This window comes from Antedon mediterranea, chromosome 10, assembly GCF_964355755.1.
Source record: "Antedon mediterranea chromosome 10, ecAntMedi1.1, whole genome shotgun sequence".
Lineage (NCBI taxonomy): Eukaryota > Metazoa > Echinodermata > Crinoidea > Comatulida > Antedonidae > Antedon > Antedon mediterranea.
The window spans coordinates 24,118,533-24,138,150 of NC_092679.1; the positions used below are offsets into that span (position 1 = coordinate 24,118,533).

At 32.1% G+C, this 19,618-nt stretch overlaps 1 protein-coding gene across 1 annotated transcript in view; it reads left to right on the plus strand.

Annotated features, from left to right (window-relative positions):
• LOC140061142 (mitogen-activated protein kinase kinase kinase kinase 5-like) overlaps positions 1 to 19,461 on the plus strand; it is a 55,162-nt gene extending 35,701 nt beyond the window's left edge. Inside the window, exons 10-25 of the mRNA XM_072107602.1 lie at positions 154 to 220; positions 1,407 to 1,542; positions 6,176 to 6,214; positions 7,228 to 7,299; positions 9,533 to 9,559; positions 10,847 to 10,895; positions 11,340 to 11,615; positions 11,810 to 11,894; positions 12,088 to 12,167; positions 12,701 to 12,761; positions 13,123 to 13,305; positions 13,510 to 13,613; positions 13,742 to 13,839; positions 14,522 to 14,667; positions 14,806 to 14,969; positions 15,321 to 19,461. Coding sequence (XP_071963703.1) covers positions 154 to 220; positions 1,407 to 1,542; positions 6,176 to 6,214; positions 7,228 to 7,299; positions 9,533 to 9,559; positions 10,847 to 10,895; positions 11,340 to 11,615; positions 11,810 to 11,894; positions 12,088 to 12,167; positions 12,701 to 12,761; positions 13,123 to 13,305; positions 13,510 to 13,613; positions 13,742 to 13,839; positions 14,522 to 14,667; positions 14,806 to 14,969; positions 15,321 to 15,464 — 1,731 coding nt within the window. The 3' untranslated portion in view covers positions 15,465 to 19,461. The remainder of the gene's footprint in view (positions 1 to 153; positions 221 to 1,406; positions 1,543 to 6,175; positions 6,215 to 7,227; positions 7,300 to 9,532; positions 9,560 to 10,846; positions 10,896 to 11,339; positions 11,616 to 11,809; positions 11,895 to 12,087; positions 12,168 to 12,700; positions 12,762 to 13,122; positions 13,306 to 13,509; positions 13,614 to 13,741; positions 13,840 to 14,521; positions 14,668 to 14,805; positions 14,970 to 15,320) is intronic.
• Positions 19,462 to 19,618: the final 157 nt, after the last annotated feature.

Here is a 19,618-nt window from a genome sequence, read left to right on the forward strand (position 1 = left end):
ACTGTAAGCTTGCGATACGAAAACATTGCTTCATAGATACCTACCCTAACTAACTTTATAAGAAAGTTTATAATGTTATTCTCATTTACAAATTTTTGAATGGCCAATGTGTCTTAAATGTACAAAAAAAATGATTACATTTTTTTTCTTTAGTCGGTACCACAACGAGTATCTTCAAAACACAGTGAACGGCGCGATCGACCAGTGTCTGAAATTAACTGTAAGTTACCCTGCCAGGTATCCCCATATTAGGCTCACCCTAGCATAACGTTTTCTTTCACTAAAACAATTCTTTTAGCCAGTATTTGTTTAGCAAAATTAAAATGAATGACACTGTTTGTTACGGATTGCCTCATAATTCTACATTGAAACAAACTATAATCTTATTATAATTACTATAATGTTATTGCATATAATACAGTTACTGCAGTAACTGCAATAGAATAATGTTGACATAATCACTTACATGGATGACTGACTGACTGGCCACGTCCCCAATGTATTTTAAACATGATCTCACATGGATGACTGACTGGCCACATCCCCAATGTATTTTAAACATGATCTCACATGGATGACTGACTGGCCACATCCCCAATGTGTTTTAAACATGATCTCACATGGATGACTGACTGGCCACATCCCCAATGTGTTTTAAACATGATCTCACATGGATGACTGACTGGCCACATCCCCAATGTATTTTAAACATGATCTCACATGGATGACTGACTGGCCACATCCCCAATGTGTTTTAAACATGATCTCACATGGATGAATGACTGGCCACATCCCCAATGTGTTTTAAACATGATCTCACATGGATGAATGACTGGCCACATCCCCAATGTATTTTAAACATGATCTCACATGGATGAATGACTGGCCACATCCCCAATGTGTTTTAAACATGATCTCACATGGATGACTGACTGGCCACATCCCCAATGTATTTTAAACATGATCTCACATGGATGACTGACTGACTGGCCACATCCCCAATGTATTTTAAACATGATCTCACATGGATGACTGATTGGCCACATCCCCAATGTATTTTAAACATGATCTCACATGGATGACTGACTGGCCACATCCCCAATGTGTTTTAAACATGATCTCACATGGATGACTGACTGGCCACATCCCCAATGTATTTTAAACATGATCTCACATGGATGACTGACTGGCCACATCCCCAATGTATTTTAAACATGATCTCACATGGATGACTGACTGGCCACATCCCCAATTTAGTTTAAACATGATCTCACATGGATGAATGACTGGCCACATCCCCAATGTATTTTAAACATAATCTCACAATCAGTGGTATTCTAGGATGACTGGTTGATCCTGCCCACATCCCCTACATCTTTTAAACTTATTCTTTACTCGTTTGATAGTGGACAAAGTTAGGCAGGCTCTGCCTATGCAGGACATTCCACAGGAGTCGGATGAGAGGAACAACAGTAAAGCAGAGAATGGATCCTCTACGGAATATAAGCCTTCACCGGAAGTTAACAACAGGGAAAATAGGAAGTAAGTTATCCAAGCTGTATCATTATAAATTACTACTTTTGTTTATGCTAAAATGGCACATTTTAATTGAAGTTTTATTGGCACGGAGTTTAGATTAGATTTTTATTAAATGCCAGAAAGTAGTTTTTGTTAGCCATTTCACTTTTTGAATATTTTTTACAAATAATAATAATAATAAATAGATATTTATTGATTTTTATTAATATTTAAATGTTTTATTTTTGCTGAATATGAAATATTGTTATTAATGTCAATTTCAATTTTAAATTGTCTACAATGCAATATAATAATTTGTTTCTAATAATAAGTAATTTAATTGCATGTATATTTAGTATAATATAACAAAATACACAATACTAATATTATATTATCAAAATCAGGCTATACACATAGGGGTACATGCATGCATTTTATACAATTGTAGAAATATTTCATTTTTTCCTCTTAAATTTGGTGTTGGTAATAACATCCCTTTATTCCATTCTCATTGCTCCTATCCCCACCCCTTATTAGCACTTGTATTATTATGAAATGATGCTTTTAACAGATAGTTGTCCAACCCCTAACTCAACATGGCAGGCTCTTTATTTCAGGTCAAGAAATTTATATTCACGAAAATCATCTAAATCATCCAAATCATCTAAATCATCTTCATACAGGTGTGTTTGTGGGTCTAACTCACCAGTGTCAGACAGCTGTTGTTTACTAATAATACCGTAAAACCTTCAACAGTTTTATATGTTTTGCTTTTTACAATTTGTTTTCCATTCTGTAAGTGGCCGGCTACCCGGTGTGAATAAAATATTAAGTAAAATTTTTTTTTTTAAAGAGTTCTAATGTTGCGAGAAAAACAGTGTATTATGTACAATACATGTATTTCTCTTTTAACATTATACTAAATACATCTACTCCGTTGAGACACCCTTATTTGTGAAAAAAGCCATCAGGAAATTTATGTTTTTGTAAACACTACCGCCAATCCGTATACACCCTAGCCCTGTCCATTTAATAGGGCCGCTACTGTGTCAAAATTCATTTTATTATTATTCACGTTTTCTGTCGAGGTTTTACGGTATGAATTCACTGTATTCTAGTTCTGCTTATTGCTTGCTTAATATTTTGTTGCATTTTGAACGTTTAAATATTCTAGCAAAGAAGTGTCGCAAGATGTCTGTGTTTCTTGTGTTGCCTGTATTTAACACCAACATCCTTTAGCTTTGACAGTCTGCTACCGTGATGTCATCAACAGGTGCTTTAACGACCTATGGCTTTTAGCTCTTACATTTTTACTTCAATGGTTAATCTATTTTCCCATAGATTCAATCATTTAACAGTTAGCATTTAGCAAATTACTGTAAATGCAAATAAGTTCTTTTTTATTTCTTTAGCATAAACAGATTTTATATTATTAAAAAACTGAAATGAAAACATAAAACTATAAAAAAAAAGAAAACTAATTAAACAATACTGTAGTATAGGATACTATTATATATAATATGTTAATAGAGTATAGTTGCCAAACGGTTAAGTAGAGCAATGCAAGGCATAGTCTTAATTTCGACACAAGTTCACTTTATTGCGGAAACCACAACCCTATGTTTTTAAAAGGTAGTCAAATTAAGAAAATGATTCGCTGAAAAACAAAAATGTTGAGACGCATTATGAGAAAAATGGGTATAAATTTGTAAGCTATTCTAGGATGAGATTCTCTAATTCATGACTTAGTCTGGCAATTGAGTCTTGAGAACGTGCCGATTCTGTTCACATATTCTCATGTATTGGGTATTCAATGTAATTATAATCATAGGCAAAACATCTGACTACAAGAAACCCCTCCTTGAAGACACCCTTTATTAGGGGGGGGGGGGGGAACCTTTGTGAAATAAACAGGGAAAATATATGTTTGAACTCGTGGCCAGTCCATATTCATGGAACACTCTAAAGGTGTGTCTACACTATCAAACTAGTTTGACAAAAAAGGTGTGGTATGCCCAAATATGGTAGTATTATGCCCAAATATGCTTGTGATATGACGTCATGCCCATATACAGTAATGGGCACATGACATTTTTTTTGTCACCTAAAGTTTTATAGTGTAGACAGAGCTTTAGTAAGAAGATAAAGGCCCCCCTTAATAGAGTTCTACTGTACTTGGCTACCTTACCTTACAGTTACTACTTCATAGTACTAGTACAGTAGCAACAAATATAATGAGAAGCATTGGCAAATATTTGATTGTAGTGCAAAATATTATGAAAAATATGATTTGTTATCCACTTTTTACATTATATGCCAGTGGGATGCATTTGCATAGGAAATTATATTTATATTAAATTTAAAAAGAGTGCTGTTGCCACTTGCATAGTACATTATACCTCATCATAAGATGTATTAGTTTTAATCAGGACAGAGTCCTAATTACATTAGACATCAGGTCAAGGTCAATCCACTTGAAAAGCTTGTTTTTAATTTATCAATGAATTGAATTGATTGTAGTGTCTTCAACTACAGTGTGTGTGTGTGATGTGTACATGTGTGAGAGGTATTAAGGCAGAATGATGTTGATATAGAGGTCCTCATTTACTGAGAACACAATGTGTAATCCGGCCACATATACCAGAGGGCTAAAACACCAGAATTTGACTAGGCACTAGGACATTCCAGACCCCTTTCACACTGAATTACCATAATAATATGAGTAATGGATGTGTAAGGTGCCTAAGGATAATAATAATATGAATATACACTTTGCACACAGTGTAAATACACTAATATAATCTGATTTTGTATACTGTAGTCATTCATTTGACCCTTGCTTGACCTCTTGTTATTGAGTGCACAGCAAAATATTGATAATAACCGGCAGTTAGTTCGTTGATGATGAGTGAGTTGAGTGTAGGCACCAAGGTGTTAGGAAATGCCAACAAATGCTCCCACGACTACCGCAGTAGTATCTAGACCGTATCAACCGCTGACGGCTGACCACATAGCTTCAGTGTTACGCTTCATAGCACATTGCCTACAAACGATGTCAATGTAATTTTATTATAGACTATTATTGTTTTGTCGTGGAACGGTGTGAGAGCAAGTTGTCGCTATTTTTATTCAGGCTTATGTGCGACAAAGTATAAGGTTAAGACTTGTTTGTAAGATACTTTTTAATTTCACCATGGACCTATAAATGTATAGGTCCATGCCTTCCCTTAAAAAATTATTCTGAGTAATATACAGTACTGTTAGTTAAAGACAACATTTTGTTTTAGTAATAGTAGGCAATTGTTTCCCAGTTAGACTCTTCCAATTCTAAAGGGACACTTTATTGAATTTTTTAATAGCCATAGTTTACCATTTAGGATTTAAACTGAATTTAAATACAGTATATTTGTAAGAATTATAGGCAAATATAGTTTTTCACATAAAGGCAGTTTAAATTTGAAGGTTGAGTAGAAATCTATCTCCCGACCTCCTGACCTCGATATTGTACAGTGGCACAGTAGCTTTCGCATCTGTGTGTTTCTACGCCAACATCTTTCCTATCTGATTTATTTGAAATTGAACTATTGCTTGACAGGAAGTGCTTAATCTGTGTGGCTAATATGTTTATTAACTAAACGCTCTTGAAACTGGCTGAGCTAGAGGAGTAGGGGCTACGCTAATGCACATAAACACAACAACACTCCCACTGATAGCATGTCTTGAGAACACCAGCTTGACATGTAGCCTATTATTATTAATTTGATTTTCTAGTTAAAAACAGATTTTATATTGCTTATTGTAAATATATTCAGCTGTATGAATTCTTATTAAAGTTAGGTAGATAAGTGTGGACTTGAATATTTTGATCTAAATTGTTTTGGACTTTAAATAGCATAGCATAGCATATGGAATATTTTTTATTTATATTATGGAATTTGACTTTGATTGGATGAGTATATTACTCAATTCTTCTGTCACATTGCAGCTCAGTAATATCTTGTCTTATACCACATGTCTGTTCACCTAATTTGACAAAGTTCATTCATAAAATTGGTATTTTTACTATAGCTAGGTTCACAGTGTATATGTTATAAAATTCTTGCCATGGCCGGGAACCAGAGAACAATGTTAGTATGGGTGACCATTATGTTTTCATAATGCGCCACTTTAGCTGTTGAGTCGAAAAGTCCACTAATATTATGTTCTGAGCGCACAATTCTGTTTTTAAAGGCATTTTAGACCAATATAAGAAATAGAATGGTTTATTTATGGAGTGAGTGCAGAATCTGTTTTAACTTTGGCCTATTCTCACTTCTGTTTATTTTTTATTGGTTACCTAATTAATATTATTATTAAAACAATAAAGCTATGTAAAACATACAGTCTTCATAAGAATACTTTTGAAATGTTCAGACTATTGTTTATTATACTAGAAAATCTTATTTCAGTACTAGGATACATTTATATTATTTAAATGGAAATGCTTCATAATATTATATTTCTGACACAACACCTTGACATTTCATCACCTACATACCTACCTCCCCATCTAGCTGCATGTAAAGTACACCTTATAGAGTTGCTGCTAAAAAAGGCATTAAAGCAAGAGTTGAATTAAGATTTAATCTACTTTTTTCTTTCTTTCTGTTTCTGAAAGAAGTCTGCTTGAGTGTGTAGAAGAAGAGTTAAGCAAACGGTATGGTTAACACATCATTTGCATTCTAATAATAAGGTTGTTTTATTCACTATCTGCTGTCCTGCGATTCACTTTATTACTAACCAATTGGAACTCTTATTTGCTCTTTGCCGCACAAAAAAATCACGAAGCAATTGGAGCGAGAAATGAGATTGGTAGAGGCACGGCCAACCGACATGAACTAATTATTAGGCCGTTTTCGAGGGAACCCATAAACCTTTTACCATCTATTTTATGACAGTTTGGAAACAGGTCTCCTGGAGAGGCCAGTCCATTAACATTTTATCCTAACTGCATATAATACATAATACCTTATAGTTCTATAAATTAGTGTAAACCTACTGAAGCATAATACGCATAAATTAAGTAATTGCAAATTATTTTTTGGGGGTAAACTTTTACAATTGCTTAGTTATTTAATAAAAACTCCTGAAAACATATTGAAATTTCTCATACTGCACATTCATAAACAGACATGTAATACTGTCGTGTGCAATAACCCTTACGGTGGCTTTTCCAAATTGGATATTGAATTATTGATTATACTTTTAATTTGGGATTCTTAACCGATAATTAAAAAAGAAAGTTGAAATAATTAAATAAAAAGTTCTTTAACTAGATTCTTTAGCTAGACTATTACAACATTTGTTAATATTTTATATTTATCATCGGTTTGTTTAGTCAACTAATATAGTTTGTGTTGCTCTTAATGTTTTCTGTAGCTTAGTTATTATAGTTAATAAATAACTGTATTTTCTATGTTCTAACATAGTATGCACTGTTACTAGACATTACTGTAGATCTACAAACCTATCATCTAGTATTAATGTTCATATGTTATTTATACTTTATACTATAAAGTATAGTATAATAATTTTATAATTTTGGTAGCTACTACAGTATACAGTATCATCTTTTAAAACATTTCTAATTATTTATTATTCCTGATAAAATTATATTACTGGTGAAATTTGTTATATATTTCAATATATGCATGCTCACTCTATCTCTAGGGGACACACAAGTTCAAAACTTACTGAACTTGAAGAGAAAACGAAAGAAACGAGCAAAGAACCATCTATAGAGTGAGTATACCTTGTGCCGTGTGTTCATTGTTTTCATTATAGTTGTACCGTACTTGATGTGTGTTCAATATTCGTTATTTCTAATGTGCACATAGTAAGTTTATGTAGTACATTGTGCCATTTATAATACTTGCCGTTTTCATTTCCATCTTGTTGTGTGTGCTGACCTTTTCTCATAAACGCATTGAGAACTCTGAAACTGTTTGAAAGCTATTCATTATGGTGAAGTGAAAAATAGACGGAATTAAAAATTGTCGCAGAAAGTGTTCAGCAGAAAATTAATGCGATAAACTGACACTTTCGATTGACTTGTATAAATGTCGCCTGGTGATGGTTAGTCCTGGATTGTAATGTTACAATATTCAAATATTACGGCCATACCTAGAATAGTATTATTAGGTTGTTGCTTGTTAGACAGGGTTGGTGTCTATTTTAGATGTTGCCACTTAAGCAGAGACCTTACTTTATACTATATGAATACTATTCATGTGAATTTTTACACTATGGCCAATCTATTCAGCTGGACATACAAAGGGGACACTTTGCTCACAGTAAAATGTCCCCTAAAAATTAAAAGTATCTTAAATTCATTCTGTGTGAACATTACATTATTTTGTATTATGACATGTGCTATACTAATCCTTCCATATGTGTGTGCTGTGTTATATTACATATTTTAAGGTATTGATAATTCATAAGGTGTTTGATAAATGCAGGGGCAGATCCATGAATTTGAAATAGGGGTGGAGGCTCAGACACTAAGAATTTGAGCCACAGGCTCTTCACATAGAGAACCTTGCACAGTGAATCGATGATGTTTCGTTTTTATTTGCGATCAATGTGTACTAAGTCAGTATTTAATTATTTTTTTTAAGTAAAAAAGATCATGTCTCTTAATTGTTTTTTTAGGGGGTTACTAAAGCTGTTTAGATCTTGCCAAAATCTGTGCCTAAAATGTGCCTTGTCCTTTTTATTTGACCATTTTTCATTTTAGTTTGACACTTTCTTCTTTTTATTTGACCCTTTCTCATTTTTATTTGACCCTTTCTCAAAAGTAGTGTTGCCATCCATGTGTTTTTCAATGTTTAGTTGCTAATGTTTACGTAAACTATTAGTTACACATACTTAGGTATGCATCACACCAAGGAAGCTTACTAATTAATTTTGTCATTAAATCTTAATTAATAAAGACAACTACTCCACCCATTTGTTGTTAACCTTTTTACGAAGGTCAACTTTTTATTTTTGTACTTGTGATGAAATAAGACTATTATAAAGCAATTTTGAGGTTTATTTATTGTATATTTTATTGTTATAATAATTTAGTCATTATCCATAAAGCAGTTTAACTATTTATTTATTCTTTTGACTGGATTGCATTTTCAGTAACGTAGTACTGCTTTTAAAAATGGTCTAGTTACAAAGTTTTAAAAGTAAAGAAAATCGATAACATACAGAAAAATAAAAGCATGCATAGGGCTACAGTAATTGGTAGTGCAATGCTGTAAAACATGGATACTACTGTACGCGTGTAGGTAGTGCAAGTACGTCAGCATACCTCCTGCATTGATTTCTATCACCTTATTTACTTTCTGTTTAGATTACTTTCCTCTGGAAGGATACACTTCCTTGTCATCTTGAATGTCGAGATGCAACTCTCTGAAAAATTCAATTAGTACATGCTTGCCGGCTTTTTAATTGGCCGGTACACAGAGAGAAACCGACTAGCACACAAGCGACAAACTTAAATGTATCTGATAATTAAACTATTCCACTTTCTATTTTGCACTTCTTAAATTGCTAAAACATTTTTTAAAAATTATTAAAGACGTATGATAGCTATGTAATAAATTCCAGAAAAAATGTCTCATGTGAATACGCTGTTAATTGCGTGTATAAACAATGCATTTCTAAGAATAACATTGATTAGTGCTGAATCCTCATGTGAACACAGTTTAAATTTGGTACTTGTAAATGTTGTGTGTTAGCAGTGATAAGCGTTGAGTGTCCCATGTGAACACACATGTAATCAGTTATGTAATAATCATCTGTATAGAATGAGTGTGCTTTGATCCATTGTGGATTCATGTGAAATTGTGTGTAAACATGCCCTTCCTTTGGCATTTGTACATTTTGTTTTATAGGTATAGAAACTTTAAATTGGTCACTGAATTAAATTTGATTCATTTTTAAAGTATCTCTTTGTAAAACACTTGGTTTTCGTTATTACTAGGCCTTTCACTGTTGACTATACTACAAGGTAAATAACCCTAACACAGTACATACAGTAGAATCCCTGCTTTGTGACAACCCTTTTAAGGGGGACAGTTTCATGGGGCACACATGTGTTAACATCAATACCTACCCAAATTCAGTGGAAACACCTTTTTGGCGTCCCAAAGTGTACTAGTGTCAACTTTAAGGGGGACAGTTTTATGGGGCATGTGTTAACATCAATACCTACCCCAATTCAGTGGAAACACCTTTGTGGCGTCCCAAAGTGTCCTAGTGTCAACTTTAAGGGGGACAGTTTTATGGGGCATGTGTTAACATCAATACCTACCCCAATTCAGTGGAAACACCTTTGTGGCGTCCCAAAGTGTCCTTTGTGGCGTCCCAAAGTGTCCTAGTGTCAATTTTATAGGGGTTCTACTGTATTTTATTCATACTGTTTTGTTTGGTGTCAAATTTATAAGGGAAACAATTCAAATATGTTTTGTTGGATTTTTTCAGTACCAAATCTTACAGTAACTTAGATCCTTTTGTAATTTGACTTTAAATTAAAAACACAATGGACTAAAAAAAACATTAAAGTTACAATTGTAACAACGTTTTTTGATCATTCATTATTGATATTTTTATTTCGATCATCTTTTCTAAGAGCTACAATTACATTAGCTTGCATGTTAACTTTAATGCTATTGCATTTTTAGGGAAAATGAGAATGAGACGGCCTGACGCATGTGGATCTTGATTGATATAATTTGTTTTATATTTAATCTATGTGTCCAATCATTGTTTGAATATTACTACTTGTAGAATGTGGTGCACTGTATTGCTACTGTTCTGTATTACAATACATTAATATCATAATTATGGTTTAATATCAATGGTAGTATGTTATATATTTGCATGATGTTGTCTTACTGTTTATTATAATGTTTGCTATATTTGCATGATGTTGTCTTACTGTTTATTATAATGTTTGCTATATTATTGTATGTATACATATACATACATACATAACAACAGACATTGTTAATTAATGCATTTTTTCCTAAACAACTTTTACAAAACATGAACGATGTTCAATGTGGGTTGCTAATAGTAATGATGACCCAAGATTTTCACAATGCGCTGATCGACTATGAAACGGTTAAACTGTTGAAAAGTTATTCTGCCCATGCTTAGAAACTTATGAGCATGTGCAGACTGACTGATGTGAAGCTGCGTAGAACGTCAAGAGTATGACAATTTGGTATGCAAATAGTGAATGAATGATTTAAAATATTTTTTTTATATTGAAGGTTTTTTTTTTTCTTTACAGAGAAACCTTGCCAAAATGTGGGGAAAATCCACCACCCCTTCCACCAAAGGTACGGCAATTCTACTCTGTTTTATATTATTTTATAAAATATGTTTAAATCTAAGGTTTATGTTGCAAATAAATTTATTCTGTCTAAGTTTTCAAATGTTAATTTAAGTTGACCCAAATGCTTTATGCAGGACTATTCTACTATATTTTAATACTCTAGTGATATACATTTTCGATCAATTATTATTGGCGTGGGTTGTACTATACTAGATAATACTAATTTTAAACGTATCTCTCATAAAATACATAAAATAAGGCATTTAAAGTTTATGTGTCACGAATAAGTTTACACAGGCCTATCATACTTCATTATGCAACTATGATTAAACTTAAAAATTATCATATATATAATGTGTCTTTAGTGGGTACCAATCATCAGTTTTTGTTATCATTTGAGAAATAAGTTTGAAGTTGATAATAATATTTTGGTTCTTTTTTTTAAAAGTTGTCTAGTAGATCATCGGCACCACCACATCAAAATGGTAATTCGCAAATTAGTAGGCCTTCCTCATCCGCCTCAGGTACATCAAGTGAATCCTCTGCACGAGTTATCTACCATACACGATCAAACGGTCTGGCACCAAAGAGTAACGGAGAAAGCATTGACGACGAAGAAGCAACGGATATCCCTAAGGTTCCTCCCAGGAAAGCTATTAATAGATTTCACACTAGAGAGCCGTATGCAGACAGTAAAGGCTTACCAAAGACACCAAAGGTTACGGTAGGTTATGTCCTCCGATATTATACTAAATCAATACATCGGCTGTTGTTGTCTCAATGTAAATGTAAAACTTTTATTGGTTCTTAGTTTTATTGAAAAATTTGTTTGTTACGATCATTCATCTTCAATTGAGAAAATTGAAAACTGTCAGAAATTATTTGATTTATAATAACAATATTATTTTTTTTTTTCAGATGGGAGCCTGTTTTTCAAAAATATTCAATGAATGTCCATTGAATATACACTGCTCAGCAAGTTGGGTGCATCCAGAGAAAAAAGGTAAGGATTGTGTTGTGCTTTTGTGGGCAACAATTTTTTATATAATGATATAATTTTTCTTTATTTTAAAAACACTCCTGTTAATATTCTAAACCAGCATGTTTACATATCTGGTGCATTACATAAACTAAAGGCCCTGATTTCATGATAGTGAAGGTGACATTGTCAATTAAAATACAATTGTACTTTCTAGATCAATATGTACTATTTGGTGCAGATGAAGGTATATATGCCTTTAACCTAACAGAAATCCATGAAGGTGTCATGGACCAAGTAAGTTTACATTTTTAGTAAGGGCTTGGTGTTACCTTAAAATGTCAGGGTGTTTGTTTCATTAAGGCTGCGACACACTATGATGATAAAGATCGAAGAGAACAAGATAAACGTACATTTTTCTTGCATAAACCAATAGAAATTCAAAAAGTTTTTATTTTAGAAATATAGAATAACCATTTATGCCTTTGTTGATAAAAATTATATATTTTAATATCCAATCAAACGATCCAATCAAAATAGAATCGTATCACCACAATATTATTGCTCTTAGTAATTATGTGGGTGGAGAGAGGCAAATGCAAGTGTCTTGTCTAAGGACACAAGCAATGAATTGAATAAAAAAAAATTGAACTTGATCAATTAAGGTCTTTTAATTACTTGGGTACATAGTGTTATAGGATAGAAGCAACAGATCTTTCTTGCATAGCAAGATGCGCTATATATCTTTGGCAAACAAGCTTATGGCTTGGTTAGCTGAAATTAAATATTTCCTTAAGGCTAGTAAATAAAAGGTGACTTTTTCTTGTTAGATATTTCCAAGAAAGACAACATGGATCTATGTAGTCAACAACATGATGATGTCTCTCTCAGGTTTGTTGCGTCATTTTTTATCTTCAAATTATGGACCGCTTATGTAATTTTGTATGCTATCAAAAATTCATATTCCTAAACCGTCTATCGCAGTTACGTTTTCTGACTTGCTGATGACACCCATGTTCCTGACTTTTTACTAAACCAAAAATCGCTTGTCCAAACGGTAGGCTGTATCTGGATTTGTGACTGTGAATTGGCCATTCCCTTGTAAGCATCTAAATTTATACCAAACAAAGTCGATTTTTCCAAAGATGTTTAATATTGGGAAACCCCACTGTTATTTGCTCGTTTCCCAGTAGTATTAATGAATTATATAAATGTTTAAATATATTTTTATCTTCTTTATTTTTTCAAATAGGGAAAGCACAATATATATATTCACACAATCTACTAGGTATGATAGATAAAAACCCACATCGATTCCACATGCCTGGCAATTTGGGTGATAAACTGCAAAAAATTCCAGACAAATTGATTCCAAGGAAGTACTCATTGAGTCACAAAGTATCTGATACCAAAGGCTGTACCCATTGCTGTGCTGGTAAGGAAACCTTTTGACTGAATTTTATGATTTATTTCTCAACATTAAAAATTGTTTCTACAACCTTTGTTATTCTCACAAGTTTTATTACTATCTTATGACATTTTCCAATTTTCAACAACCCTAAATAATTTGGTCATTATATAAATACATAATCAATATACATTGCTGAGTGATTGTTACATCATTTTATCTCTTTTTTAGTGAGGAATCCTTACAATGGTCATCGTTATCTAGGTGGCGCTATTCCTAATGGTATTGTTCTACTTCAATGGTACGAACCTATGAACAAATTCTTACAGGTTAAGGTAAGTGGTTTTCAGTTATAAAAAAAGTATGTTACTGGTTGCACACAAGCTGTTCAAACTAATACTAGTCTAAGTTAAAGCTTAGTTCTTAAATAAGTGATATTATTATTTGTTTTATCTTTTTTTAGATATTTGATTGCATGTTGCCACCAGATTTGAAAATATTTGAGATGCTGATTAAACCTGAATCAGAGTATCCTATAGTTTGCATTGGTGTTGCCAGAGGGTGAGAATTTATACAATATTTTTTGATATATAATTAAAACATAACTTATATATTTATAGGCATAAAGAAACTCTAGGTTGGTTTTAGAAAATGAATTAATTTTGAAAGATGAAGAAATATGCGAGAATGAGAATATGTATACAAGATGAGGGCGTACAATTAGGAACTAGTGCTGTTCCGCCCTACCACAATGATGGCGTACAATTAGGAACTAGTGCTGTTCCGCCGTACCACAATGATGGTGTTAAAGAGAATATGTATACAAGATGAGGGCGTACAATTAGGAACTAGTGCTGTTCCGCCGTACCACAATGATGGTGTTAAAGAGAATATGTATACAAGATGAGGGCGTACAATTAGGAACTAGTGCTGTTCCGCCGTACCACAATGATGGTGTTAAAGAGAATATGTATACAAGATGAGGGCGTACAATTAGGAACTAGTGCTGTTCCGCCGTACCACAATGATGGTGTTAAAGAGAATATGTATACAAGATGAGGGCGTACAATTAGGAACTAGTGCTGTTCCGCCGTACCACAATGATGGTGTTAAAGAGAATATGTATACAAGATGAGGGCGTACAATTAGGAACTAGTGCTGTTCCGCCGTACCACAACGATGGTGTTAAAGATTAAAATGATGTTATATACATGTAATAAATAATGACATCTTGTTTTTGTAGAGCTGATCGAAGACACCTTTCGTTTGACATAATCAACTTAAACTCAGCCTCAAGTTGGTTTGTTGAGCACCCTCCTCAGGATAACCTTCTAGATGTTGTAACAGTTTCTCAATTGGAGAAAGACACAGTCCTAGTCTGTTCAGATAGTAAGTTATTTAAATCTTTTTCTATTTACACTCTGGAATGACAAAGTAATATGATACTAGGCACTTTCTGTATTTAAACATCCTGAAGTTACTTATTAGAAATTTATGTTCATCTACCTATTTTATTTCAACTTACAGGGATTGTTCAAGTAGTGAATCTAAACGGCAGGCCAAAATCCAGCAAGAAATTATCAGCTGAATTGCATTTTGACTTTCCAGTTGAGGCGCTAGTTGTGTTGCAAGACAGTGTGTTAGCATTCCACAAGAACGGCATGCAGGGAAGGAGTTTTAAAACAAATGAAGTACGTCGTTTATTTAATTTTTTTAACAAATAAATATAATAGAGTAGAATCTATATTAAGGAACACTTTTGGTGTCCATTTGTCCACTTTTGGTGTCCATTTGGTGTCCACTTTTGATGTCCATTTGGTATCCACTTTTGGTGTCCATTAAATCAGTGTTGGCCATAGTGTTTTAAAACATATTTAATGCTTTTAACAAAAAAATATCATAGAATAATAGAACACATCTGTTTTTTTAATTATGGTATTGCTTTGAGTGACATACTGTATATGAAATGATCTCTTATTTTCAGTATTTGAAATATTTTGATGTTAAGAAACAATTAAAAGTAATAATTATTTTTTGCTTAGGTAACACAAGAAATTTGTGACAAATCCAAGATGTTTACACTACTAGGATCGGAAAGACTGATTATATTAAAAAGTAGTCAGACAGACACTAGTGAAGGCAAGTCCAATGTGTACTTATTGACGGGGCACGAGAATACAATGTGAAAATCAACAGATGCAAGAACAATTTTGCTGAAAAACATGTTATAATGAAGAATTTTCTCGCAGAACTCATAAAAAAATAGTATGAGAAAAAACAAATTATAACAAAGTTTGAGGATCATTTTTATTTTTTTGGTAGCGACAACACATAAGAATGGAAAATTATCTGAAAGTTTTCAGCAAAATATAAAGTCAATTAATTTTGCAAGATCCAAAATCATGGGATATTGGCAGCAACATGTGAGAATGAAGAATTGTATTGCAGAACTCGGAAAATATCTGACAATTGACAAGCGTGAGATTCGTAGGAAGTAGGGACAATGTGCGAGAATGTTTTAAAACTCATAAAGATATATGATAATCAACAACAATTATCAAAGTGTGAGATTAAAGTATAGTTCCATAGTGATAATAATATAATATTAAGGATGAAGATCTCTTACCAATATAATAGGAGAATTGTGAGATTCATCTAATCATTTAATGAGAGTAAAGATGAATCAGTAAAATCTTACAAACCAATTGGTTTTGTCATGAGATTATCTGAGTACAATACAATCATGCAAGTACAACAAGATCAAGTACAACAAGATCAAGTATAACAAGATCAAGTACAACAAGATCAAGTACATACAAATCTAGTGAGAATCAAGTACTATTTTGTGAGACTTAGATATGAGACCAACTTCTAATATTAAAACTAGGAATTATATACAGTATTTGAATGACTGTTAGCAGTTTATGACATTTTGTCATAAGATATTTACATTAGAATTTTGCAGTGTATTGTGGTTAACAAATACATTAAGTATTGACATCTGTATTGTATTTAATATGTAAAAACTGTCTCGCAATGTTCTTGTCTTATTAAAGGACACCTTTAGGACCCAAATGTTTCCCCTGAATAGGGGTTGGCTGTAGTGTTACAGCATTACCCCTTGTTGTGTCCCATCAATAGGGGTGAATCCTATTGTTCCGCTCAGCATTTTGTAAAATACTATCTATGTACGATTGCTGTATAATAAAATAAAGACTTGTATTATCTCAGCATTACTGGATGATCTTAGCTATGACCAAAATGCAAGGATATTGAAAAGTACTGTCTCTCCCAAGTAGTTAGCAAAATATCGTTGAATGTCTCATCTAATTTGAATACTCTGAATTTGATTGTGCTGCTAATATCATTTTTGTGTATTTTAGAAATGCATATCGCATATAATTTATTTTGATTTACTTACTAAAATTCTAGTATTTAATTTTTGTTTGATTTATAACATATCTGGGATAAAATGTAATAGAAACAAAACTTGGGGTAACTTTGTAATGTAACCCTTTAGGCAATAAAATAATATTACTACACTACAGTAGAACCTGTATTGAGGGGACACCTGAGACCCAACTCAAAATGTCCACTTAATAGAGGTGTATTGAGGGGACACCTGAGACCCAACTCAAAATGTCCACTTAATAGAGGTGTATTGAGGGGACACCTGAGACCCAACTCAAAATGTCCACTTAATAGAGGTGTATTGAGGGGACACCTGAGACCCAACTCAAAATGTCCACTTAATAGAGGTGTATTGAGGGGACACCTGAGACCCAACTCAAAATGTCCACTTAATAGAGGTTTATTGAGGGGACACCTGAGACCCAACTCAAAATGTCCACTTAATAGAGGTGTATTGATGGGACACCTGAGACCCAACTCCAAAATGTACACATGGAAGTGTCCTTTAATAAGGATGTCTCATGTCCAAAAGTAGAGATTTTACTGTTATTACCATTTAGATTAACTTAGCTTTGAACTCAAAATGGCAACTTTAAACAAAGGTCTCAAATTTAACTTTAATTAATTTAATTTTTCTTTTTCCGATATTCCTAAAAGATATTATAATATTATTGAATAGCCTAGAGTAATAACAATATCAAAACTTTAAAAAAGATAAGTATATTTTATATTTCTTACTCCTTCTACTATTAACTCCTATAAGGGTTCGTTGCATTAATTGCAGTATACTCCTTCTACTATTAACTCCTATAAGGGTTCGTTGCATTAATTGCAGTATAAAATAATTACTCAAAATTGGCCTCATACAAGTTAGCAATTTTAAGAAACAAAAATATATTATAATAATGGAAATGAATAGGATATAGTTACTAACTTATTTTATTAGCAAATACATAGTGTATTATGTTATTGCTAAAACAGGCTGCTGTCATCAAATGTAAACAATGAAATCTTTGTAACAACAAGTCAAAGCCAGCTATATATTAAAATACAGAAATTCCTTTTTGAGGGGTAGAAAATAATGTTCAACCTGATGGAAAGTTTGTTTTTTTCGAATTCATTGATGAGTTGTGGGTAAATTTGATATAGCAATCTTGTTATGAAAATATATTCTGATCATGTTCTCAAAATATTTCATTCTTTATAAATATTCAGGCACTTGAAAATATACTTATGATGATAGTTGAATTTTAATTCAGTTTTCTATTGTAAATTTGAGATCAATATGCAGGTACTGTATAACCTATATTTTTCATTGGGAAAACATGGAATTTTTACATCAATCCTTTGCAGAAAATTTGTTTAGCTCAAACTCATTTTAGCTTTCTAAAGGGGGAAATACAGCTTAACAACTTCATATCATTTGTTAAATTGCAAAAAAAAATTATGGATTGTATACGTACGTAAAATCCATGAAACGTAAGATTTTTTACAATTGTGTAATATCGGCAGAGAAAAATAAAAATAGATGTTTATAAAGATTTCTTTTTTGAAACACTTGCATTGTTTTGTGTACTTATGTATATGTGTGTATAGGTTTTGAAGCGTGTATATGAAGCGACGTGTATTTAGAATAAGTTTCTAGAGAAGGCTGTTGGAATACTGTATTTGTTATTATTGATGATAAAGAATCATATTGGCTCCAAATAGACTGGTTATACCAATGGTAATACAAATATAAACGTTAATGAATTTGTGTAAAAGAATTTATTTTATCAGAATGATGAAATTATACTATGGAATAAAGAAAATATTTCACTTAATATATGACCAAAGATATCATTTTGAGTTGAATAATTATTATTGTTATAATTTTGCTGTAAAATCAATACTAGAGCTTACTTACATGGTATTGTGTAGCTAATCTGTTCCTATATTTGTTTGTGAAAGTTAGTAAATGGAATAAATATTAAAATAAAAGAATGTTAGAATATTATTTTATTTTTTATTGTTTAATAGGTAAATAATAAAATTATTATAATTATTCAATCAATCAATCAATCAATGTAATAATTTAATTTACAAAATGAATTTGTACTGTAAACTGTATTCCAACAGCTTTCTGTTTTTGTACTGTGTTAGGGCATATGTAACATAAGTTGTGTCCTTATCTTGTTGTAAAAATGTACTAAAACAATTATAGAGAGTGTTTAAGTTGCTAACGATTATGTTGCAATTCCTCTGTTCATTAAACTTTAATAAGAATCTATGATTTTGTATTTATATGAAGATTTAAAAAAATTAATGATAGTTAATGAAATAGTAATATTATTAATTTCATCTTTGTATTTAATCATTGTTGATTTTAGAGTGTAAATATGCATAAAACTAATTTTTGATCTTTTTTTACTAATTTGTAGAATTTATAGCTTAAAAAAGTTGCAGATTTTTTCTTTTTTCAGTCATTATTTTTATTTGTGGTTATCTATATAATACACACAGGGATAATTTTGGAGTTGTTAAAATTAGCGAATAATTTACAATATCCTCCTACCTTCTATGTGTAGTTTTTCATGTTTGTCCAATAAAATAATTACCATATATCAAAATGTAAAAATTAAACTTTTTCTACAGTATGTATCTATGAGTGAGTAATAATTGGGCAAGTAATAATTGGAAAGTATGAATTTGTCAGGAAAAAGTCTGTCAGAATTTCATGTTGTAACTCTATAATAAAGGTTACCGTTTGGCCTTATTAGACCATACATTTAATTACGTCTTTTTGTTAATATATTGTGATTTTCTTAGACACACACAGCCTCAGAGGTGGCAATTCTGTGTTCAAGTCCTGTCAGATGGCCGTATTATTATCATGTTTAACTCCACAAAAAACACTACTACTATAAACAAATCTTTGTGAGTAGAACAT